Source organism: Ptychodera flava (assembly GCF_041260155.1).
Source record: "Ptychodera flava strain L36383 chromosome 23 unlocalized genomic scaffold, AS_Pfla_20210202 Scaffold_23__1_contigs__length_28996876_pilon, whole genome shotgun sequence".
Lineage (NCBI taxonomy): Eukaryota > Metazoa > Hemichordata > Enteropneusta > Ptychoderidae > Ptychodera > Ptychodera flava.
In genome coordinates this window covers 832,845-859,377 of record NW_027248277.1, presented here as the reverse complement: position 1 = coordinate 859,377, position 26,533 = coordinate 832,845, and the positions used below count along the sequence as shown (strand labels likewise).

Here is a 26,533-nt window from a genome sequence, read left to right as displayed (position 1 = left end):
AATGGGAGTGAATATATTAAATTAATCACCAACTTCTGCCTAGGATATGGTGTGCCAACATAATGTCAGTTACTGTAAAAAGCATTGTCACAGTAGAGGAAATGACTTGATTATCCCATCTTGTTCATTTTCATATTTTGAAATCCGGCCACTCCAAACACTTTACTGTAGATATATTTCTAGTAATTATAGCAATCAACACAGTCAGGTAATAACAAAGACACAAATATCTCAATCATATAAAAAGTGTGCCTTGGAAGACTCAACTTACAACAGTATGAGTTACAAACAGATTGATCTAAACTTTTCTTTCCTTGTTGAGATATTACTCTGGGTCCTTGCATTATGTTTTGCAATACATCAGCACAAACACTAATCTCAAAAGCCACCAGTGCGTACTAATTGTAAAGTACATATGCACAGCTCCATTTCTTTGAACTAAAATAATTATTCATAAAGTGGAATTGGTACCAGGCACTATCTTATTTAACTGCTATGTTAGTTTCATCACTGGCAATAGACATGACCTTAGATACCCTTTCCACCTCACCTGTCTTTTCATGTCTATATTTATCTGATGTGATGGTACTTTGACGGAAAGTTGGCAAGCAAATCTTTTAGGATAACTAAGTCATCTTCACAATTTAATGAAAAGTAGTAATTTTGTGAAAGCATATTTCGGCTAACTTTTTCAAAACTACCTATCAGAAGTCTTTACATTACTGTTTTTATGCAAGTCCCAGTTATGATAGTCCCTGATATGTGCAAATATGATGAAATCTGCTGTGTGTTTAAGGCTTACAGGACCAGCAAATTCTGAAGTTGCCATGTTTAATCATTATTCGCACACACTTTTTAAAACTTGTGTTGTCAACTCTATGAGTGTCGCCGTAATTACCATGATTTTTGATGAAGCTGGTCTTGATACCTTTTTACACACATACCAGTATCTTGGCACATCTTTCATTGAAAAATGACCACAGTCCTAACAATTGAACAGTCCATACTCAATACTCTTTGACCTCAAATGAAAGTTTCAAGCGCAGTGACCTTGTGGCCTTCACAAAAACTGTACTTGTGTTTACTTAGGCTATATCATAAGCAGTAACGCATATCCGTGTAAAAGTTGCCAAATTTAATAGCAGGATGAAATTTCCTTAGTTTGGTTCTTTTCTGTTCTAGTGACAAGTAGTGAAAAAAGGATACACAAATGAATGTAGATATTGGATGACAAATATTTTAAGCATATTGTTACTCTACTGTAAGCAATTAAAGATTTCAACCAAACTACATTGTACTGTAGCTGTGAAAAATGTATGACATTCATTGTTTATTTCACAAAATCATAATACGAAACAGTGTTTACATAGTTTTCCTATGTTGTAGCTCTAATTACATTTTCATTCCTCCAGAGACAATGGCAAACAGACTTTCTGAAGCACTGCTTGTATTGACATCATGGAATACAGCATCAGATGACCTGACATCACAACCAACTAGAACACTGGTCAAAGATTTCTGTGAAAACACACTGAAGTCTGATGTACCGGTAGTTTCGAAAGTCTACTGTACTGTCCTTGATGTTGAAGTCAGTGAAGACCAGAAGAAAGATGCAGAGAGTGTTGGAGTTACTCTGATCCCAGCTACAAGGGATAAATGGTCCAAGCCTGGTGAAGACCCAGCTGGAATACACTGGCTTATCAACCACAACATGTACTATCCACAACTGAACATTTTGCAAGGTGTAAAACATGTGGTCAGCTTTTCACCAAAGACAATGAATGCAGCAGCTGCTTTTCATGAAAGACTTTTTCCCAAAGCTAAGCTACATCAACTTGCTGTACCGACTCCTTCTGGTGTAGTATTTTCTTTTGACGCCTGGAGCAAAGATGCCCGTGGTCTGACTGGATATCACAGAGCTATAATCCAGGATTTCATAGCTAGGAAGGCAGAATCAGGAGAATATCTCAAAGCATATTCCACGGTGATTGATGTAAAACTCAGTGAGGGTCAGATAAAAGATGCTGCGAGCTGTGGTGTTACCTTGATAAAAGCACAGATAAAGAATGGAGTTGATGAGATGCCTAAAGTGGAATGGCTGGTAAACCATGAAAGTTACTTCCCTGATCTAGGAAAGTTAGAAAATATCAAGTATGTGGTTGGTTATGCTCCAAAGACAGGATGGGCGGCTGTAAACATACGAAGGAAACTATTCCCTGGTGCAAAACTGGTGTTGATCAACCATGTCTGTCAGGAACAAAACTGTCTCCTGGTGAAGGATGAATTTTCAGATGTGGAATGGTCGATGTTACAGATGGCAAGTCAAGCTGATATACTGTTTTCCATTGGTCCATGTATATATGATTACTTTCAATGTGCATACAGAGCTGAAATTGATGGTAGGAAACTGTCTGATATTCCTCACAAAGAGATTCTTCCAAAACCTAGACAGCAATATTTTGATAATGAAATACCGCAGACTGAAATAGACACGGATGCACATAACATACTAACATATGGTCAGCTGAACACAGAGGAAGCCTTGAAAAGATGTGACTCAATAGCAGCTTCCATTGGATCTGCAGCAAACAAATATAAAGAGTTTGGTAAAAAACCAACTGAATGGCAGGTTCATGGAGTGTCTGAACAGGCATACAAGACAACAAAGAACTTCCTACTTGAAAAACTTCAAAGTGGCCATGCCAAGCCAAAGCCCTACAAATATAATTCAGCGAATTCATTATTACAATCTCTCCAACAGTCTGACCTTTGCCTTCCTCCATCATGCTACACTGATTACAGTTTTGAAGGCTTGGAAGCAATGGCAGCTGGTCTACCGACAACAGTCCAGGATGATTCACACATTGCTGGTATGATTGAAACACACTTTGAAGATCACAAGGATTACTGTGTTGTCGAGAATGAAACAGAAAAGCTGACTTCTAAGATAATTAAAATGTAACAGATCACAAGCTAGCACTCGAGAATGCAAAGCTGCTGAAAGATGACTTAGCTAACAGTGAAGTTGTAACAGAAAGCTTAGCTAAGTTTGCTTCATCATTAACTTATAAAGATTCAGAAAAACAAAACTCTTATAAAAAAGGTAGGTTTGACCCCCCTGAGTTGTTTAATAATATACTACCTATTGCACAAATTTAGTAAACCGATATTATATAAAGAATGTAATCAAATATCGAATGTTATTTCCAAATCGAGTATGAAGAGACATTTTCATAATTCAGTGACAACATGAAGAATTTAAAAAATGAGGGCCAGTCAAATGATATGTTACGAAAATTTAATCTTTGTTGAAAAGGAAAAGTCGTCAAATATTATGCAGATTTATGACAAAAATGTTTGAGGATACATCATTCTATATATAGATAAGCTATGACCACAGCAACAATTTTGAACACCAATAGATTAGTGACTGTATATAAGTGCATAAATGGAAATCAAAATGTCACCTCTGACAGGTAAGGTAGCAGGTGATCTAGTCAACAGCAGCAAAAGAAATACTTTTTTGATACATTGATTAGAACAAAGTCCCTCATTAAATGTTTCTTGGAAACATAAGACAATATACAGGAATTTCTTGATATCATCAATAACTCAATTATATAGACCACTCAGCTAGATTAACAGGAAGTAACATATGGAGTAGTGTAATAAATTAGGACACAAACAAGATACTTTAAAGTGAAAAATTCTTAATTTTATACAAAGTTGCCTTATAATTACAATAAATGTCATTGGGTGAAATATAAATTTGCAAGATGCCATTTGAACATAAGCATCATCCAAGCCAATTACATGAAAATTATATCGAAAGTGAAAGGCTTGAACTTTTAGTCAAACATTCCTTGAGGAATCGTTCAACCATTTTCTTTCAAAATCAAGAATATTTTTCGAATTTCAAAAAAATAAGCTGGCGAAAAGTTTTCTTACATCAAGAGCTTTAAAATGAATCCCAACAAATTGTATATCAGAACAAAATTGTAAAAGTTAGAAAGTCCAAATTTGTGTCCCTGAGGCGCGTTCTCCCTTTATGTTCCATCTTGAAAATACATACCCTAAGAAGAATTGTAGGAAAGCTAGTGTTCTGATAATTTGAGCAAATTTGCTTCATTGTGAAAGAAAAATCTTAAGAAATTTGTGAAATCACATTTCAGCAATTCTCATACAAATTGTTCTGGACAATGCCTACAGTCGCTGCATAACTTTGTACTGGGAAATTAAAATTTTCGATTTTCAAAAGAACTAAGCCTGTGAAAACCTTTGTTCCTTTATAAGTTTCAAAATGACCAAACAAGTGGTAGATTGAAAGAAGATTTGAGGTATGGATACCATCTGTCCTCGAGGTGCATTCTAACTTAGATTATGGTGTATTGGGATTCATATATTTACAGTGTCTGTATCGGTTGATAAATGAACTTGAAATGTTTACATTTATGATTTTGATTCATGCAGGGAAAGATGAAAGAAAGATGATAAGACAAGAAAAGAACAAAGCTCAGAAGACTGAATCTACAATGCAACTTGGGTTGTCAGTCAGTAGCAGCAAAGTAACAACAGAGACTGTAGCAGTACAACCTGAAGTCACGGTCAGGGGAGATAGAGACACTACAGAAAGTACAGCAGTACAACCTAAGGCCACTGCCAGGGAAGATTGGGGGACTACAGGAAGTACAGCAGTACAACCTAAGGCCACTGCCAGGGAAGATAGGGGGACTACAGGAAGTACAGCAGTACAACCTAAGGCCACTGCCAGGGAAGATAGGGGGACTACACAAAGTACAGCAGTACAACCAGAGGACAATGTCAGGGAAGATAGGGGGACTACAGAAAGCACAACAATACAACCTGAGGACAATGTCAGGGAAGATAGGGAGACTACAGAAAGCACAACAATACAACCTGAGGACAATGTCAGGGAAGATAGGGGGATAACAGAAAGTACAGCAGTACAACCTGAGGCCAATGTCAGGGAAGATAGGGAGACTACAGAACCACAGCAGTGCAGTACTCTGGGATATCAATAACAGAAGATATGGAGTCTGCAGAAACAACAGAAATGCACCTTGGGATGGCAAACACAAAAGATATGGATACTGCGGCAAGGGCTGGTAAGCAGTGCAATCTGGATTGTCATCAGTCAAAGACGGAGAGCCTACAGAAACCACAGTAGAGCAGAAGAAAACTAGTAAATTGTCTTTCTTTCAATGCCTACCACTGCCATTTTCTTGTCGGAAAAAAGTAAAAAATGGAAACAAAAAGAAATCCAGTGCCAGGAATTCGAAGAAAAGCAGAAAACGAGAGAGAAAAAAAGCAAACTGTCAAAACATGGGAAAGTTGTGAGAGCAGACTCAGATGAAATGGTCAGGTCCAAGATACAGTTAGAAGAATACTGTGTACCAATCCAGATAAACCACTACAACTATCACCATCATCATCGCCTGATTGCAATGGTAAACTAGACTTCCATATCTGATATTTGCATACACTTAATTAAATGGACTTAATTTTTCCTTCAGTTATGATTTTTCGCTCACGTGCTTACACACGTGAGTATATGTCGCACCGATGTCTGTCTGTCTGTCTGTGTGTCTGTCTGTCTGTCGGTCCGATATCTCAAAAACGGCCTATCTGATCAGAATCAAATCTAGTACATAGATTCATTTAGCAAATGGCAAGAACTGATTAGTTTTTGGTGGATGTGGCTTGCATACTTTTTGCTCATTTGCATAATTAATGATTTTAGAAAAAACGGATATACATTAAAAACGACTACACAAAATTTGATGAGATTTGCTACAAATGTTGATCACACCAAGATATATCAGCAGTGGTAACCATAAAGGGGTGACATGAAAGATAGTTGCTAATTTGCATATTTAATGAACTTTCCTAATTAGGGATATATGTCTGATTTGACTGGATCAAAATCGACCAAACTTGGTACGTATATTAAAGATACTCTGATTTAACATTATTGAAAGTCATTAAGCATTTTAACTGCAGCCAATTCCTAATTTGCATATTTAATGAACTTTGCTAATTAGGGATCTATATTTGAATTGACTGGACCTAAGTTGATGAAACTTGCTACATTTATTGAAATATATATTATATTACGTTGTATTAAATATAATCATTAAGCATTTTTACTTAAAGCCAATTCCTAATTTACATATTTAATGAACTTTTCTCATTAAGGATATATGCTGGGATTTACTTGATCAAAGTTGGCAAACATGCTATGTACATTGATGATTACACCAGGCTAAAACATATCAAAAGTCATTTCACATTTTCATGTCAGCTAATTTATAGATTTACATGTCTAATGAGCTTTCACAGCTCGGCATATATGGCTTGAAGGACTTGGCCAACGGTAATTACACTTGCTATATAAAGTGGTGATACAATGACAGCAGTAAAGAAACTTAAATATTTTTATTCCAGCTAATTACATTTTTGTATACATCTTGACCTAATCTGCGGTGATTATTGTTCATTATGTTGATCATAATACTTTCAATGAAGTTGCAAACATGTGGCAAAGGTTCAAATTTACACATCACTGCAATATATAATGAACCGTGAGCATTTTCAGTTCATATCTGGTTGGTACAAGCTAACCAAGTTAAATATGCATGTGTTCAGTTTATTTCCATATTTTCCTGAAACAAGCAGCATAGAACCAACCAGTTGAATATGAGTGACCTGTTCCCTCATGATTCTACAGTATAATACCATCATACCGTATACAGGTATCAATATGTAGACTTAGTTTTAATTGGTATTTCTGTTTTTAAACCAATTATACCACCTTCACATCAAAATGTCAGAACATTTAGATTTGCAAAAAATCACCGAATATTACATATAATTTGATACTTGCTATTTTATTTGCATGAAGTATTAATTAAAAAACATTGCTATATTAGGGTTTGTACATAGCAACTTGTAAGTTCATAAACCACAGGTGATTACATTCACATTGGTTGTATATATCTTGTAATGAGGATATAATGTTTATGTCAGTGTTTCTTCTTGCAATATTGTGATAAGATAGGTTTTAAATTGTTAGAGAAACCATTACATATCTCAAATATGCAACTAAATCTCACAGCCTACAGGACATAAGAATCAAATTTACAGAAATAGAGATCCTAAATATTTAAGTGAGCTTTCTCTCCGAATTAGGGTAGATTTTGTTTTCTTTACTGTGAAATATCCAAAACAATGATGCTATTCATGTATTTTATCCATTAATCTCTGTCCTATAGAAACTGGTAATATTGAGGTGCATGTTGAAGCAGATGAAGAATTCTATGAAAAACAAATGAAATATCTTGATGAACAACTGAAAGGTCTCAGTGATCAAGACCAAATACAGAGCATCAGGAAGAAACAGGAAAAACTGAAAGCTGCAATGAAAAGGTGCAAAGAAGAATTCCACAAAAAATCTAGTCAGGTGATTGCTAATAAAGGAAGCCAAGAGACAATAAACAACAATTGTGAGGAACACTTTGGTGAAGCTAAAGTAACAGGCATCAACAATTGCTCATTGGCAATCCAACTAAACCTACCCACTCTGTACAACCTATACAGATTAGAACACACATGTCTATCTGGTAGTTTTCCTGACTCATTTGAACCACTATTGATAACTGATAAGATGAGAGAGGAGGCTGACAAAGTTGGATTAAAACTCACGTTGAAAGCAACATATGACCAAGCCAGATTTAATGAACTGGAACTGTTCTTCATAAATAGTAACTTTGCTCTGTCAAATGATATACTCATATAAGCATGCAACTACTGGACTTTATCTCAAATCTGATGTTTCTCAATGTTCTAAATTATATTATACCATACCATTATATGACTACACAAATGCAGCGATCTGATTGGTCGAGATGCGAAAAGAACCGTGGTATATCGGCGATATACCACAGCTGCACATGCGCGAGCTCTCAGCTTGAGCAAAAATCTGTTTTGATGTTCCATGCCAGAATTTCAATATACTGTTATTATATAATAGCAATAAATCACACCCAGCGACAGCCGTATACCACTCGATTTTGACCAGTTCACTTCATGTATGCACTCGCTATCACTCGTGCATAATGTCATGAACTGGTAAAATCTCGTGGTATACCATCACTGAGTGTGCTTTATTGCTTAATTATAATGATATGCTATGAATTCTCCAAAAGCATTTATCTTGTGGTTTATCTGGTAATTCAGAGTCAGGCCCAGGATTCAATGTAAAAATAGGGTCTATACTATACTGCTCAATATTCTAACACTTTGGATAAAATTCACTTTATTCCCATATCTTCAACTTCGAGAAGTTCTACAGAAAACCCTGCATTATTTCATTTAAAGTTGAAATTAATAAAAAGTGAAATATTACGTGCCTACTTAAATTTACCCAGTGGTACTTATCCAAACTGTAAAGGTGTCTAAATAGCTCTTAATGTTTGTCGTTCAGGAGATGGTGGTGGACTTAAACCAGTGAAAGTCTATGACGATGTCATTGAAGGAAAGGATGCTGAAGAGATACACATTGATGTAAGTTTACAATCATTGAAAATAATTGATCACCTTGGCAACTACAAAAAATGCAACCTAAGAGGGTGTACTTACATGGCAGCTGCTGATATTTGGCAATATGAAAATATAGTTACTGTACAGAAGTAAACTTTTACATGAGTCATAGTAAGTCATGTATTATGATTATGTTAGAGACTGGTCAGTTTCTTCGGCCGGGTGGGGGGGGGGGGGGATTTTTTTGCTTATGTCAAAAAGTGGCTGACGCCACCCCCCCCCCCCCCGGCCCATTCCAACTTTCGAAAACAGAGTGACCCCCCCCCCCCCCCTATTTCAACTTTTGAAAACAGAGTGTCCCCTGCACGCAAGAAAGGTAAAACAATAAATATATATATATATATATATATATATATATATATATATATATATATATATATATATATATATATATTATATATATATATATATATATATATATATATATATGGTAAAATTGATAACAAGTAGAAACCGGGACCTAGGCGTTACTCAGAGTTTCACGCTACATATGTACTCTGTAGCGATCATCAGACAATTGGTTCAACTTATCTTATCTTCGAGTGAATCTTTTGCTTTGCTTATGTTGTTCCACGCGTGGTTCAACGTGTTCCTGACTCCGTTATGCGTGTTTCCACATAGTGCGCTGCATGTTCTACGGTAGGGTATTCCTAGAGGAGGGGCATGGTAGTTGACAGGAGGTATCTGTTCTCATGGCGACACTTTGAGATGAGCTCCGATCGATTGTTTGGCAGGTTAGGCTTCTCAGCACTGATGATGAACAGTTTCTCTTTCAGGCAAAGGTTACATCTCTTTGTTGCATTGGTGTAAACAGCAGCATGGCACAAAACAGACCAGCTGGTTGAGTGTTGCATATTTTTGTTCTTCAGATTCCATTTGTGCTTGGAAAGTTCTGTACAGTGTTACGTGCAGAGAAAACGAACAAAAGAGTGAACTCAGCAGTTTCCGTTAAAACAAAATTTATTATGAAAATAAAACTAATTGCTAAGTCAGGGATAGAGTACAAGCTTTAAGAGTGTACAGACTACTTATCTCAGCTGGGACGGCAAAGCTCCAGTCTCAGAGTTGTAACAGTCAGTCGGATGAATGAACAGTCCTTCGGCTTGCAGGCTTGTAGTTGCACAAAGTCCACAGTATAAATCCAGCGTTGGCAGTGAAGGTCTTGAAAAGTCTTGAGAATGACTACTGCTGGAGTTTAGTAACACACAAGAGACACGATCCCAAAAGTCTGACTGGAAGCTGTGCACGTCCCTTTTATAAAGGCATGTAAGAACAATCTAGAACTTTTATTGACATGCTAATTACTGTTCTAAAATTATCTCCCTTACACAACTAATCAACTTTCCAGAACATTCCAAACATGACTAATTGAATTCAAGGTTGTGAGGTCATCAAGGGCAGTGACCTTGGGAATGTTCTAGACTAATTGAACTCAGGTCATGATGAGTGTGGGGAAATGACCTACATAACACACCCCTCTTCAAAAAAAAGAAAATTTTTCAAAGAAAAATCTTTCTTTTACAAATGTAATCTTGAAAAGGATTTAAGTACAAAATTTTTTTTTTTTTTTTCTAAAGTAAAATTTCTTGAAAGTGAACAACAATAAACTCTAAATACGAGAGAGACAGTCTGCAATTAAATTGTCTCTGCCTTTGATATGTCTAATATCAAGATTAAACTCCTGTAACATTAAACTCCATCTTAGCAATCTCTGATTTTTGCCTTTAAATTTCTGCAGAAAAACAAGAGGGTTGTGATCAATATAAACCACTATTGGCTGATTTGAAGAAGTAACATAAACTTCAAAATGCTGTAAAGCTAATATCAAAGATAAACACTCTTTTTCAATTGTAGAGTAGTTTCTCTGGGATTTGTTAAATTTGCGTGAAAAATAGCAAACAGGATGATCTACACCATGACTATCCTCTTGCAATAAACAGCACCAGCAGCCGTATCACTAGCATCTACAGCTAATTGAATGGCAAAGTGAAATCTGGTGCAGACAACACTGGGGCACTTTGCAGTATGGCTTTAAGTGTATCAAATGCCTGTTGGCATTGCTCTGACCAAACAAACTTTACTTTCTTTTTAAGTAAGTTAGTCAAAGGCTCAGTAATTGTGGAGAAATTTGGACAGAATTTTCTGTAGTAACCAGCCATACCGAGAAAGCGCATCAGTTGTCGTTTGCAGTTTGGTATGGGAAAACTTGAAATGGCACTGATTTTGGCATCAACAGGTTTTACCTCACCCTGTCCTACAGTATGTCCGAGGTAAGTTACCCTAGCCCAACCAAACTCAGATTTGGCAAGGTTGACAGTCAACATTGCTTTGCTCAGTCTCTCAAAGAACTTCCGCATGAGCTTGATGTGTTCCTCCCAGGTGTCACTATACAGGACGACGTCGTCAACGTAAGCTGCACATCCGTCTAGCCCGGATATGACGTCGTTGATCATCCGTTGGAACGTTGCCGGAGAGTTCTTCATTCCGAATGGCATCACCTTGTACTGGAACAATCCGTCTGGTGTAACAAAGGCGGATATTTCACGAGCACGATCCGTCAGAGGGACTTGCCAAAATCCCTTCAGTAGGTCAAATTTCGTCACATACTTGGCTTTTCCCACTCGGTCGATGCAGTCATCAATCCTCGGATTGGGAAAGTGTCTGTCTTTGTTAAAGTGTTGACCTTCCTAAAGTCCGTGCACATACGATAACTGTGATCTGATTTGGGAACAAGTATGCACGGCGAACTCCAGTTACTTTTACTGGGTTCAATAAAGTCATTGTCCAGCAGGTATTTGACTTCTTCCTGGAGATATTTCGCTTTTGTTGGATTCAGTCTGTATGGATGTTGTTTTACAGGCTTACTGTCCCCAACATCAACGTCGTGATAGATGACGTTTGTCCTCGTTGGAACATCTTGAAACAGGTGTTTATATTCGTGGAGCAGTTCTTTCACCTGTTGTTGTTGTTCTGGCTGGAGGTGTGCCAACTTTGTAGACTCCAGCTTCTCCAGGATTTCTGAGTTCTGAAGCTTGACCGAGCCCAGCTTTGAGTTTAGAGTATTTTCACTCAAGTCAGTTTCAGTATCACTATCTTCATAATGCCAGAACTGACGGTACTGACAGGCTTGTGTTTAGTAGGATTATCCCTATCCAAATATGGCTTAAGCATATTTATGTGACATAGCTGTTTTTGTTTTCGCCTGTCAGGTGTTATTATGATGTAATTTAAATCACTCAATTTCTTATCGATTAGATATGGCCCAAAGTAACGAGCATGGAGTGGTTTGCCAGGAATTGGAAGTAGAACAAGAACTTTTTGACCTGGTTCAAACTTCCGTTTTGAGGTGCTTTTATCATATTTGATTTTCATTGACTGCTGAGATGACTCAAGATTTTCTCTGGCTAATTCACATGCTTTAGAGAGTTTCGTACGAAAATCTGACACATATTGCAAAATATTCAGACAATCATCATCGTCTGATAGGAATTTCTCTTTAACGAGCTTAAGTGGGCCACGGACTGTATGTCCAAATACAAGCTCAAATGGGCTAAAACCAAGAGACTCCTGAATTGACTCTCTAACAGCAAAGAGCAGAAAATGAATTCCTTCATCCCACTGCTTCTCTGTGTCAAAACAGTAGGTCCTAATCATGTTTTCAAAGTTTGATGAAATCGCTCAAGAGCACCCTGACTTTCTGGATGATAGGCGGATGACCTATACTGTTTAATGCCTAGCTGATCCATTACTTGTTGAAAAATTCCAGACATAAAGTTGGAGCCTTGATCGGACTGGACACATTTAGGGAGGCCAAATAAAGTGAAAAATTTGACTAAAGCTCTCACTATAGTCTTTGTCTTTATATTTCTCAGTGGTATGGCTTCGGGGAACCGAGTTGATGTACACATTATTGTCAGCATGTACTCATTTCCTGATCTTGTTTTTGGTAGGGGCCCAACACAGTCTATTAGTATCCTACTAAATGGTTCTTGAAATGCAGGAATTGGCTGTAAAGGGGCCTTTGGAATGGTCTGATTTGGCTTCCTACCATTTGACATGTGTGACAAGTTTTACAGAAATGTGCTACATCCTGCCTGAGATTAGGCCAATAAAAGTGACTGAGAATTTTATGATAAGTTTTCCTGACTCCTAAGTGACCAGCCCAGGGCGTTTCATGGGCCAGGCGCAATATTTCAGCACGGTAGGGCTTTGGAACCACATTTGATGTTTTATAGCCCAATCGTCATCAACCAAAACATCTGGAGGTCTCCATTTACGCATGAGAATACCAGATTTTGTATAATAGGAAACAGAGCTATCTGAAGTTTTACCTTCATCATCTACCCTGTCAAACAAAGACAAAATATCTGGGTCTTTGTGTTGTTCTGCAATGAGATTTGATCTAGAAAATGTCTGACTTTGGTCAGCAGAAGTTTTACTGGAAGTTTCAAATCCACGAGGGATAACGGAATGATCCGTGTCAAACACCTGACTGAGAAAGGTGTCATTTAAGTCAACATCTGTGACATTATTCTTGAGAGTATTTTGATTCTCGGAAGTTTTCTTTGACATGGCTCGAGTAATTGCACACGAAGGAAATAACCAGGAATCTCTTGTTTAATTGGGTCTGGATCCTGATATAAACTAGGCTTATCGTGCACAAGTGGATTAGTAATGACCTTGTCCCCAGCAAGGTCGTTTCCAAGAAGAAGGTGAATCCCTTCAAAAGGCAAAAAAGGCCTAATACCTAAAGTCACAGGTCCAGAAACAAAGTCCGAAGACAAATAGACATTATGGAGAGGAACAGGAATGTAGTCATTGCAATCTACCCCCTTAATAAGAACTTTAGAACCTGAAAATGACTTTTCAGAAAACGGCAGGGTATCTGCCAACAAAAGAGACTGGGAAGCCCCGGTATCTCTTAAATTTTGACAGGGGTAGCGGAAGAAAAATCACTAGAAAGTGATATAAAACCATCATGAATAAATGGTTCGAAAATACCCATAATGCTATCTTGAGAAGAATTGACCTTGACCTCATTAATTGGGGATAAGAGGGGTTTAACCTCAGAAAATGTGTTGCACACATTATTAGACTCTAATTGAGTTCGATGAAGAAATAAAGCCGGTGGCTTAGATCCACTTTGACCACTTTGACCTTCACGTTTTCTTTTCAATTTGAAACACTCTGACATTAAATGGCCGTCTTTCTTACAATAATTACAAGAAAGTGTACCGAACTGTTTGTCAGAAGGAGATTGAGACTTGGGATCTGATGATGTGGAAGTGTTACTTAAATTTTGTGAACTGTTGTCATTTGATTTTCTACTGTCCTTTGAGAAATTCTTGGATGAAAAGGAGGAGTTAAATTTACCTGCATTGTTTCTGTATGAAAAGGACTGGGATGGTTTGCTGAGAAATGAAGATTTGTGGGTCAATGAATAATCATCGGCCAAACGTGCAGCAACCTCTAATGTATCTGCCTTTTGTTCATTGATAAACGTCTTGATGTCACTCCGGATGCACCTTTTAAATTCCTCAATCAAAACGAGCTGTCGTAATTTGTCATAATTCTGACTGACCTTTTCAGAAGAACACCAACGATCAAACAGTTGTTCTTTTGTTCGAGCAAATTCAACGTAAGTTTGATCTTTCACCTTCTCACAATCCCTAAATTTCTGACGGTAAGCTTCAGGCACCAACTCATAACCCTTGAGAATTAATTCCTTCACAGAATCATAATCTGAAGCCTGCTCTACTGACAACTGAATGTAAATTTCTCTGGCTTTACCCACCAAAGCACTCTGCAAAAGCATAGACCAGGACTCCTTAGGCCATTCAGACTCTGAGCAATTTTCTCAAAATGAAGGAAATATTTATCAACATCCTTTTCTTGGAAAGGGGGAACTAGCCTGAAATGCTTAGTGATGTCAAACTTGTCTGAAGGGAAGAATTTTCCTGACTGTCCAAGCTCTAAACGTTTCATTTCTAATTGCAGTCGGTGTTCTGCTAATTCTCTTTCCTTTTCTTTTTCCTCTCTTTCTTTCTCTCTTTGTCTTTCTTCCATTTCTAATTCTTTCTCTCTCATTTGTAATTCTAGTTTCTTGATCTCCAAATTTGTCTGCATTTCTAATTCTAATTTTCTGAGTTCAGAGGTAGACTCGGGCTCATAATCTTTTAAGGCAGACTCCTCAAAATGGCCTGATTTAACTAAATGTTTTGCAATCTTGAACTGTATTTCTCGCTTGCGCATAGATCGTCTAACTTCTACCTTAAGGAAATTGGCCAGTGTTATGAGGTCGTCTTTTCTGAGGGAATCAAATGTGTCCTGATCAAGGTCATCCATTTCCTCTGGTTTAAATTCCGCCATGATTAAATTTCGCTGAGTTCACAGTATACAGTAGTTTTAAAAAGGCTGGCAAAATGTTGTCAAACGGCTCAAAATGTTCGATCCCGGACGAGCCCCCAATTTTGTTACGTGCAGAGAAAACGAACAAAAGAGTGAACTCAGCAGTTTCCGTTTAAACAAAATTTATTATGAAAATAAAACTAATTGCTAAGTCAGGGATAGAGTACAAGCTTTAAAAGTGTACAGACTACTTATCTCAGCTGGGACGGCAAAGCTCCAGTCTCAGAGTTGTAACAGTCAGTCGGATGAATGAACAGTCCTTCGGCTTGCAGGCTTGTAGTTGCACAAAGTCCACAGTATAAATCCAGCGTTGGCAGTGAAGGTCTTGAAAAGTCTTGAGAATGACTACTGCTGGAGTTTAGTAACACACAAGAGACACGATCCCAAAAGTCTGACTGGAAGCTGTGCACGTCCCTTTTATAAAGGCATGTAAGAACAATCTAAGAACTAGAACTTTTATTGACATGCTAATTACTGTTCTAAAATTATCTCCCTTACACAACTAATCAACTTTCCAGAACATTCCAAACATGACTAATTGAATTCAAGGTTGTGAGGTCATCAAGGGCAGTGACCTTGGAATGTTCTAGACTAATTGAACTCAGGTCATGATGAGTGTGGGGTAAATGACCTACATAACAACAGGTTTTGCACTTTTTGTTGGTGAACGAGTGTAGGTGGTTGGAGAAGCAGGTTGTAAACGGGTTTTCTGTGAGGCCGATGTAGTTTTTGCTGCTACCGTTATTTGTCATACCTTGGCATTGTAAATAATACTCTTAGTTTGGCATTCACCTCCGAGCGGGCATGTATTTCTGGCCCGACTTTTACACTCAGCTTTATTAGGCTCAGCATGGTTTTCGCTGGAGATCTGCTTGTTGTGTGATTTTATTACATATGTCATGTTTCCCATACAGCTATAGCTGACCTTGACAGTGTTCTTGTTCAAGATTTTGTGGAGCTTTGATTCTTTGGGGAAGTGCTTCTCGATGAGGAGGAGGAATATTTTTCCGCCACTGGCCTTGAGCGCATTGTTGTAGATGGGTGCTACTTTGTTGAAGATATATTCATCGCTTGAGGGCGCCGATATATGCTTGCTGATCGCGGACGGTAGGTTTTTGGTGATCACAGGGGGATGGTTGGACTGTTTGTGAATATATACTGGTGGGTCGTTCGGCTTTCTATATTGAAGTACTTTCCATCTGAGAGATTCAATGTTAGATCCAAGTAGTTAACTGTTTTTAAGTTCGTCTCGATAGTTATTATATATACAAAATGTACCGGTATACAATGTGCCCTCCCGGTTATCACCATAATGGCTTTATGGCGACCTCTGAACTGGGCACAGAGAGTACGGTTACACATTGCCGAGGATAAAAGAGTGCTCAATACCTGTATGGCAGAGCGATTTACAGTAAAATTGATAACAAGTACAAAACAGTACTTAGATATTACTCAGAGTTTCACGCTACATGTGTACTCTGCAGTGATCATCAGAATTTTTCGTCTGATGATCCTTGTGAAACTCTGAGTAACGCCTAATTATTGTTTTCTACTTGTTATCAATTTTTACCATATATATATATATATATATATATATATATATATTATTATTAAATTTATATCCCACTTTTGTGGTAATTTTTGGGGTACATTTCAAATATTCAGTCATTCTGTATTTAATGAAATTGTTGTCATATCAGTTGTAAAATTGAAATTTAAAAGTGTCAATCTAAACTTTTAATACTAACAGTATTTTGAATGAGCTGTTAATTTATTCCACACATTTTATGGATAACCACCTGTTCAGAACTGTCGTAAGAAAAATGTGATTGTGAAATATTAGTGCATGTTGCTTTCTAATACTGAATTCTCATAGAGGAAACAGAAAAGTATCAGGAACTTGTCATGCTTTTTATATGAACTGCAGATTTCATAGTGATTAGTAAACTTGGCAAAACAGACTTTCAATTTACTGACACCAAGATATTTCTGACATATGTCTCTGATATAGAAAGTACAGCGCCCAAAGGGCACCCTGAAAAACATTAAACATCCAGATATCTTTAAACATAGGGCCAAAGTCCCTGAAGCTACTATAGACATGGATACAAAATTAAGTATTTCCTGACTGTATGAAATTATCTCACTTAGGTCATCCTAGGGACTTGTAAACCAAATATTAAAGCTGTCTGACCAGCGGTTTTGAAAGAACAAGCTACTCAACAGTTGACAGAGCTCTGCTGTGTTATGTAGAGAATAACCTTTTGTGACACATGTATTGATGAAGAAGGTGGATATCTTTGATTAACATTGTAAGTGAGTTCTGTTGAATAAGTTGAGACTGTACATACTCAGAGAAAGCACACTGAAGAGACAAATGTTTGAAACTTAAGAAGTTCAAGGTCATCAAAAGCATTATAAGGAATCATGTAACTTTCATTGCACTGTTTACACAGATTGCATAATTACTATAAATAGCACATGAGGAATCTTATAACCCAGCTTTACCATAAAAACCCTATCACTTTGACCACTCTTTTAATTGACCACTCTATTTTTTTCCTCAAAAAGTAATTTTATTTTATCCTTACCAAGTCAACCATAAATGGAAATTAGAACTTTCTCTATCTCTATCTCTATTGACTATTTTGAGCAATTTCTTTTAGATAACATACAGGGCACAATAAATGACGGTTCAGAATATGTCAAAGTTGGGATTCAGGAAAGTTGCCTTTACATGTTTTAATCCTCCAAGATGGTAAGCATTTCACTATGAACTGTCAAAAATGTTGAACTTTCTGATAATTCTACACTAAAATTATTTTGGCTTTGATGATTTCCTAATTAATTCAATTATTAACAATCATATTAATTATTTTTTTCTGGGTGAATTGATAGGGTTTATACAGTACAAGAATTACATACAATGTAAGTCAAATTTTGACCAAAAATGACAAAAAAATTCCTTAAAAATACACATTTGCATATTTCATCACAATTTTAACAAATCTAAGTTGGGTTACCCCTTGGGACCTGTATACCAAATAACAAAGCTGTCTGACCAGCGGCTATGAAGAAGATGATTTTTTACCAAAAACGCCTTTTTTGGCATTAACTTGCCTATTTTCAACAATATCAAAAAATTAAAAAAAATAGTTTCTCAAAATCATATTTTTCATCTACACAACAAATATCAAATCAGTAAGTACTGCGGTTCTCAAGATATTTGAGTGGACGGATGCCTCACAAACGGACATACATACATACATACATACATACATACATACATACATACATACAGACTGACGACGGACGCCGGACGGATACCCATCCCAATAGCTTCTATAGACTATAGTCTATAGTAGCTAAAAAAATGTATGTCTTATATATGAAAGTCATGTGGCTGAAGGGAATGCTGAAAATATGTTTGATATACATGAAAGTAATGCACAGGAAAACTTTAAACATCCAGATATCTCTGATATAGGTACATATGTCTTATATTAAAATTTCATGCTTGGAGGGGGCTCTGAAAAAGTGTTATTATCATTAAAGTTACACGCCCAAAGGGCGCACCGAAAAAATGCAACTGGATAATGAAATTTGTGGCAGGCACAATGCATTTTAGTCAAGTATGGGCCTGTGTCGAAATTCAAAACACACTGAACCCCCCCCCCCCCCCCCCCCCCCCCGGGCATTTCAAAAACATGGTGACCCCCCTATCACCAAAGTCAGAAGCAGGGTGATCCCCTCCCATAAATCCAACCCCCAGGCCAAAGAAACTGACCAGTCCCTAAATACAAAAGAAACCCAACATGTAACAAATGCCGTTTTACTTTGACATTAAAAATTTCAGGGTGAAGACACTGATCAGAAATCTGACACGACAATCACAGGAGAAGTTGCTGATAGAACTCCAACTGAACACAGACAGTGTAAGTACATCAGATTTACCATAGTTTGTACTTCTCATTGAGAAAATGAGGACTTGATATGCAATGCAGAAATAATTCCACATTTTAAGTCCCAAGGAGATCAATTATTGTCTACCAACAGGTTTATTGGTAATGGGACAACCGTCCTTGTGTAGCCCACATTTATGTTAAAAATAATGGTCTATTGTCTGTAGCACAAAACCAGGGGTGAGCAAATTCATTTTGAATCCCAGTGGTCCCCAGAGCAGTAGCAAAATCAATTCAGTGGTCCTGCAACTTGGTCTGGTGGTCCTGCTTTCCCCCTCCCAATTTTTTTGTAAATCTTAATAAATCATGAGCATAATCAACATTCGAGCATAGTAATGTTGGGGTGATCACAACAGCGGCTTGCAAAACGTCATCTCTGTTTCAGCATCATATTCAAATCATGGCCATGTGACTTTCTAGAGCTAGAAATGTCCTTTGTCATCTAATTCTGTCATATTTCTGATCTTTAGTTAGATTCCTAGAGCAAAATGCATCACCAGATTTTTTATGTTTTAGTACTTACAAAACATCGCCACTAGCTTTTGCGCATCATGGTTACTCTACCCAACCGCATGCCCACTGACTGTCTGTCACTGCCAGACGGAGGGGACTTTTTGCCAGCTGTTTTCTGACAAACTCATATCTCATATGATTAGCCATATTCAAAGAACCCGCTCTGTATGCAGAACAAATTTGACTCAATGCAACAGACGATCGACCACTGCTGTGTGAGCCCTATTCAATTACTGCACTGTCTATACACACGGCATGATCAGCAATTACTTGTCAATTGAGCAATACCGGGTACCCCTATAGACTCTATTGCCTGAAAGATGATGTAAGTGGCAGTGGAAGTCACCTGATAACATTGCAATATGACCCGAGAATGAGATTGGGCGCTGACTCGTTATCTTTTTGTTAGTCCCCACGGACACCGTCAGGGGGGACTTATAGGTTTGGTCATGTCCGTGCGTGCATCCGTGCGTGCGTCCGTCTGTGCGTGCGTCCGTCCGTTCACGCAGATATCTCAGGGATGCCTGGAGCGATTTCATTCAAACTTGGTACAAGGATTACTTCATGTGTCATTCAGATGCACATCGATTTGTTTGTGATACGATCCAATATGGCTGCCAGGCGGCTATTTTATTACGATTTTTTTCATGTACAGAGCCATTACTCGGGCATGTTTCAACCGATTTTATTCAAAGTAGGTACAAGGACACTGACCATTGTCATAGCTATGCACATCAATTTGTTTTATGATACGATCCAATATGGCCGCCGTGCGGCCATTTTGTTAATTTTTTTTAATGTACAGAGCCATAAGTCAGGCATTTCTCAACCGATTTCATTCAAAGTTTGTACAAGGACATTGACCAATGTCATACACATGCACACTGATTTGTTTTGTGATACGATCCAATATGGTCGCTGTGTGGCCATTTTTTTATGTTTTTTTCATGTCCGGAACCATAACTCAGACATGTATCAAGCGAATTTATTCAAAGTTGGTACAAGGAGATTGACCAATGTCATACATGCATGTTAATTTGTTTTGTGATACGATCCAATATGGCTGCTGTGCGCCATTTTGTTATGATTTTTTCATGTACAAAGCCATAACTCAGGCATACATCTAAACCGATTTTATTCAAAGTTGGTACAAGGACATTGACCTATGTCATACATATGCAAATTGATTGTTTTGTGATACGATCCAATATGGCCACCGTGTGGCCATTTTATTACGATTTTTTCATGTCCTGAACCATAACTCAGACAGGTATTAAGCGACTTTATTCAAAAGTACGGATATTTTATCACAGACCTAATGAAGAGGACTCTATCCTCTCTGAGGACCTGTAATCTCAGTACCCATTAACAAGGGGGACTGTGTCATCAACGATGACTTGTTTCTGTTATTTTTTTATATCTACTGGTCTGTCAAACAGAAAAAGTGAAAAACTAACGGTCCGCACCAAAAAATCGATGGTCCTGGACCTCGGACCACTGGATTTGCTCACCCCTGTAAACCATATGAAAGCAAAATATAGTCCAAGTTAATCACTGCTGCTTCTATTGATATTTGTTATTATAATCATATTACAGAAACAGGGTTCGCGCTAACGTTCGCCACAGTCGCAAAATGCGAATAAATGTCCGATGTGGCGGAAAAAAATTGGTACGCCTTCGCCACGCGTGGCGAAAGCTCGTGACCGGGTGCCGTGTTGGGATCCCCTATTGACCCTAGACATCTTCGAATGTCACGTCAGTCCTGCGATCCCAGACCGACTGTTGAATTTCGACATGCGGATATTCATTGTGATCGATCCAAAATATGTACTGGATTATTTATGTAGCCTACTATTCTAACAACTAGTCAGTTTTATGAATAAGTCTACGTTATTTTCCAAAATCCAAATTTTCCAGCAAAAGCATCGTACGAAACACTTGACCACGTACGTCGCGTCAGGATGCAAGCATAATTTGAGTTCACGCCGGCCAGCATAGCAGCACAACGTATTCCAAACAGCGTGCACACCATCGTTAATCACGCCGGTTCTGTCACTTTTAAGGTATCAAAATAACCCTTAGATCAGTCAGATTATCGAAATATTCAGTCATTTAAATATCTAGCCTTTGAACAAAATAATTCGTTGCTCTGTCGTACGTCGACCGATGATCGACGGCAGAGTTGCATGCAACTGACAGACTGAAGTGATGGCGTCTGACTTTGCCCAGAGCTAAAATGAGCATGCGCAAAAAAGTTTCAAGATCCCCAGTTTGTATACTCCGGTCCGTGTACGATTTGGGTAGTTTCGAGACACCCAAACAAATGCAAATGTGTTACGAATGCACGGTATGATGCGATGCGGCTTGCGGGCAGCTACGATTGCCAACTACAAATAGTTTATTGATTGTTCTTAGCTGGGAAAGAAACTAGGTTTAAAATAGCTTCTAATTTATATAAAAAAAGGAAATAAGAAAACCACCGAGAAGAGAACAAAGACAGACGAACCACGGTCTAGACCATGGTCGAACAAATTTCAGCAAGGTTTTTGTCTGTGCATGGAAGTATAAAATGTGAGACTACAGATGAGTCGGTTGATCATAGATTTGTCGTATTGACAAACTGCTCTTTTGATTTTTCACTGAGTTTGCGAATTTAATTAATTTTCAAAACCTAAGCAATTTTTTAATACCAATAGTTTTCTTTGAGACTTTATGGACAATGCTTTGCATAGTCAGGCAATCACTATAATTTTATCCAGATCACCAGGTAATGGTATGTACAGCAGTTTTTAAATCATGTAAAAAAATAAAAAAAGAGGAACAGTCATGGCCAATGATTAGACTTTGATGATTTTTTCATGAAATGTTGTGCAAGTTTTGTTCCAAGAACTCTATTTGTCATATATATATAAGTTAAAAATAAACAGAAGTTTATTTGTCCCTGTCTATAAAGAGAGGGGTCAATTTATTCACAAGCATTCATGAAAAGTTAAGACCAATTTTTGTTTAATACATATTTTTTAATTGAAGGACAGATAATTTTTGCAAAGGACCTGGAGTTTTACCGTGCTCCTGGTAATTATTATCTGCAGCTATAAAATCGGCAAAAAATGTGCTCAGCGGATTATCTGTTGAGGAATTAAAGTGTATGTACAACAGCCCTGGCCAAACATGTTGATAATAAAGTACAAACATTATTGAAAATAGGGTTTGTGCAATTTGTATGTGAAATTGTTTTGTTGCGTGTGGCTAAGAAAAATTGCTTGTGGCTAAAAAAAATTTGATCATTTTAGCCACACTAAGTAACAGACTGTGGCTACAATAAAAAAATTCCTAGCGCCAACACTGCAGAAATGACAGATTTGAGTGTGTAGACACTTGCCATCTTCGATCTTAGAACAATTTTTAATAAAGTAAAGTTTTATAGATGTACCAGTACTATTGGCATAAATTTGTCCACTTTTGTTGATATCAGCCCTCAAAGTCATCCAAACTAAACTTGAGATGGTAAGGGCAACTCTAGAGTCTAAACTGAAGAGGGCAAAGAAAGAGAAGGCCACTTTGGAAAAGAGATGTGAGGAACTGACACAGAAGTTAGAGAGTGCTGAGCAGTCATTGGGCAGTCAATGTATTGGGAACAATAAGGAGAGAGAAAAATTACAGAGTGAACTTGAACAGAAGGAGAAGCTGATCAAGGAACTTGATGATAAATTGGAACAATCAGAACTGAAAAAACAAGGAGACAAAGGTACAGTGTCTTTGTCTACATGTATGTTTGAGAGTTGTATTCTTTGAATGCGTCATTTGCTGAAGTAACTGCTCAATGTGAGTCAATGTGTGTCTTGTGATTGGTCATTGGTGTGGGGGCTTGTTTTAAAGTCTATTTAGAAAGAAGAATTTTCACAATTTTAAAGTGTAAGTCCTGCCATATTTTGAAGCTTTTATGTTTGACTTGAGGCCTATACTCTAGTTCTGGTTGTCAATGAAATTGGTATTAATAAAACAAACATTTACACACAAACTGAAGCTTATTTGAGCGGATTTTAGACAGTTGTATTGTGTTATTTTGACAAAAACACAGGAAAAGTTGCACGTTTTGACTTCAATCATGGCGACATTTTCCGGAAATTGCCGAGCTCGCCCTGTTTTGGCGTAAGGAGCTGTGTCAGACATCTTTTATAGAATGCGTGATAGCAATTTAGTGCATTGACGATGGTGATAGTGATAATTCATATTAAGTGAAATCGGTGCAACTGAGAATGTCATCGTCACAGAAGATATGACAAAGCTGTCCAGAATTTACAGGTATGCAGATTTTAACAGACGGGACCTTAACCTAAATAAGAACAAGAACTCTTGTTGACTGTCTATGACGAGCCCACCACAGTCCAACACACTAGTGCACTACCATACACACAACCACAACAAGCTACCAAAATATGAAGAAGTCTGGAGTTGCCATTCCACCTCATTATACTTCTCAACATAAATTGCCTATATTCAAAATCTGGTTACAAAATTTTAATTACGCCATTATGTTTGTAGATAAATGTAGTACCGGTAGAGATCAAGTTGAAAATTGTCCACTATTTAACACACGTCTTTCTGATCCACAGCTTGAAGTGGAACGGCTGAGGGTCATGTTAGCATAAAAACCAATTAAAGTATTCTCGCCGCAAAATCTTCAGTTTGGTGTTATAAAACCTCACATGAAGTTTGGCACTTATAAAAATGTGTGACCGTGAAGACATGTCTAGCCTAATTCTGGGGAAGAGATAAATTCAAATTGGCATGATGTAAATATCGGGCACACTAGCTGGCACCCAAGGCCGGGCAGCTCAGCTGGCCATTTCTGTGACAGAGTGATCAGCTAAGCTTCCGTAGGTTTTTTCTTGATTAAGTGTTATAAAGCACAGTGTTCATTGTTTCATGACTGCGAAATTCTCAAAAAAGCTAATTTTAGGGGAGACTTAGTCAGACAGAAGGGAACAGATGCTGACAACTGCTTTTTTAACAGTATGAAACTTCTTTGCTACATGTTGTGTCACTGTTATTGGGAGTGCCATGCTGTATTTAACACAACCTATCGTTCAGTCTTGCAAAGAGTCAGTCAGTCTCTACATAAACTTTTCAGGAATAAGTTAGATATCTCCTAACGTTACTAATTATAGAGTCACACATACATGAGATATACTACTTGTATTTTTTATTTACAATCACTTTCGTAAAGCAGCTGAATCGGCGTTCAGTCATGGTGGATGTAAACACGGCCATACTTCTCTGGGCCCTGCATCCCCTTGACATGTTTTGGGCAACCTGTCACAGTCTTGTTGCTGTTCTCTCTCTTGTCCACAGTTGATGATGATACACGCGAACGCTTTCTGGTAACAACGGTCGTACTGGTACGGCATTGCGATCACATAATGATGTAGTAGCTTCAGGAATTCTATCTTACCGTACATCTGGCTTCCGAACTGTGTGTATTTGACACAAAGTCACAAGGCCAAGGCATGGCATGCGAGGCAATCAAAAATGTGCACTGCAGAAAACGCTTGTCTGAATGCCTCTTTTCCGACCCTTTCTTGTAATTTTGGCAAATGCTAATACAACATCCTAAAATGCATGTTAAACTGGCAATGGCTGCGGTTACTTCAGCCACCAAAAGGGTAACCAGAATGGCAGCCAATTTCAAAATCGCACAAATTATTGCTGCATTTTTATAATATTAACTGCGTCGTTTCCTTGGGATGATGCATTTATTTGATAAAGTAGGGATGGCAAAATCATATAGCATGGCTCATTTTAAGCAAAATTAACTTTGAATTGATGCGGGACTTACACTTTAAAATCAAAGATTAAATTTTCCCCACAGTGTTATCACAGGGTGGCCATGCATCTAGCCATTTTGAATTTCAAATGTAGGTATACCGGTATGTTGAGTAATTTGTTTGACTAGTTCCAAACTTTGCTCAGGGATCCCTGATTTTTATTCTTGATTTGGTAAGAGAATGGTTTAAAGTTTCACTGAGGAAAGTTTGAGCAAAGTTTAAGTATTCCCACTTTCAAGGCATTATTTACACAATTACACATTAATTACACATAATTACCATCAATCAATTCATTAAGTGAAATGTATTAACAATTTTGTTTAAATCTATACATTTTTGTTGCTGTCAGCCCTAGAAGATATACAATCTAAACTTGAGATGGAATGGGCAACTCTAGAATCTCAACTGAAGGAGGCAAAAGGAGAGAAGGCTACTTTGGAAAAGAGATGTAAGGAACTGACACAGAAGTTAGAGAGCACTGAGCAGTCATTGGTCAGTCAACGCATTGGGACCAATGTAAAGCAGAAGACATTACAGTCTGAACTTGAACAGAAGAAGAAACTGATCAACGAACTTGAGAATACAGTAGAGGAATTACAATATCAATTGGAACAATCTGATCTAAAGAAACAAAGAGAGAAAGGTAACAGTGTCTTTGACTTTGTGTTTTTTGATTAATTAGGATAATACATAAAATTCAACATTTGCTGAAGAAACTGGTTGACTCTCTGTGAGTCCATCTACACTTGTTGAAATTTGGCATGGCAAAACTTTTGAAATGACAATCAGTCACCTGTCATTGTTGGAGTAAATAACTGCAAGTTTCCTATACTTTGACTTTAATTTTGCATCAATCAGTCAAACAACATCCTAAGTAATTTTCGAAATCTGAAAATTCCAGTATTGTTGAATGTCATTTGAACCTGTACAGGTTGATAATTTTCAATGGTGTATACTTAAATGATATGTGTTTTCTGGTAACACCAAACATAATTACTTCTGGGAAAGCAAAAATTGTTCACTGATATGAGAGTTTAATGTGCCGCTTTCACTATTCCACTGAGCATGCTCAATAGCAATAGATTCTATTGTTTTACTGACAGGGCATGAATCTAAATCCCAGTGGAAATGTCTCCAACATCAAAATGGTGACATTAGGGCGTGTTACCGAAGGATTCAAAGAGCACATTGGTTGCTATCGCC

General features: G+C 37.6%; 1 protein-coding gene and 1 long non-coding RNA gene across 2 annotated transcripts in view; one reads left to right on the top strand and one right to left on the bottom strand.

Annotated features, from left to right (window-relative positions):
- Positions 1–26,533, bottom strand: part of LOC139123437 (uncharacterized) — a 103,909-nt gene that overhangs the window by 2,386 nt on the left and 74,990 nt on the right. The window lies entirely within an intron of this gene.
- The window catches only part of LOC139123961 (myosin-6-like), a 43,451-nt gene continuing 21,968 nt past the window's right edge, over positions 5,051–26,533 (top strand). The window contains exons 1-6 of the mRNA XM_070690105.1: positions 5,051–5,126; positions 7,293–7,781; positions 8,504–8,583; positions 18,884–18,962; positions 22,978–23,250; positions 25,680–25,973. Coding sequence (XP_070546206.1) covers positions 5,051–5,126; positions 7,293–7,781; positions 8,504–8,583; positions 18,884–18,962; positions 22,978–23,250; positions 25,680–25,973 — 1,291 coding nt within the window. The remainder of the gene's footprint in view (positions 5,127–7,292; positions 7,782–8,503; positions 8,584–18,883; positions 18,963–22,977; positions 23,251–25,679; positions 25,974–26,533) is intronic.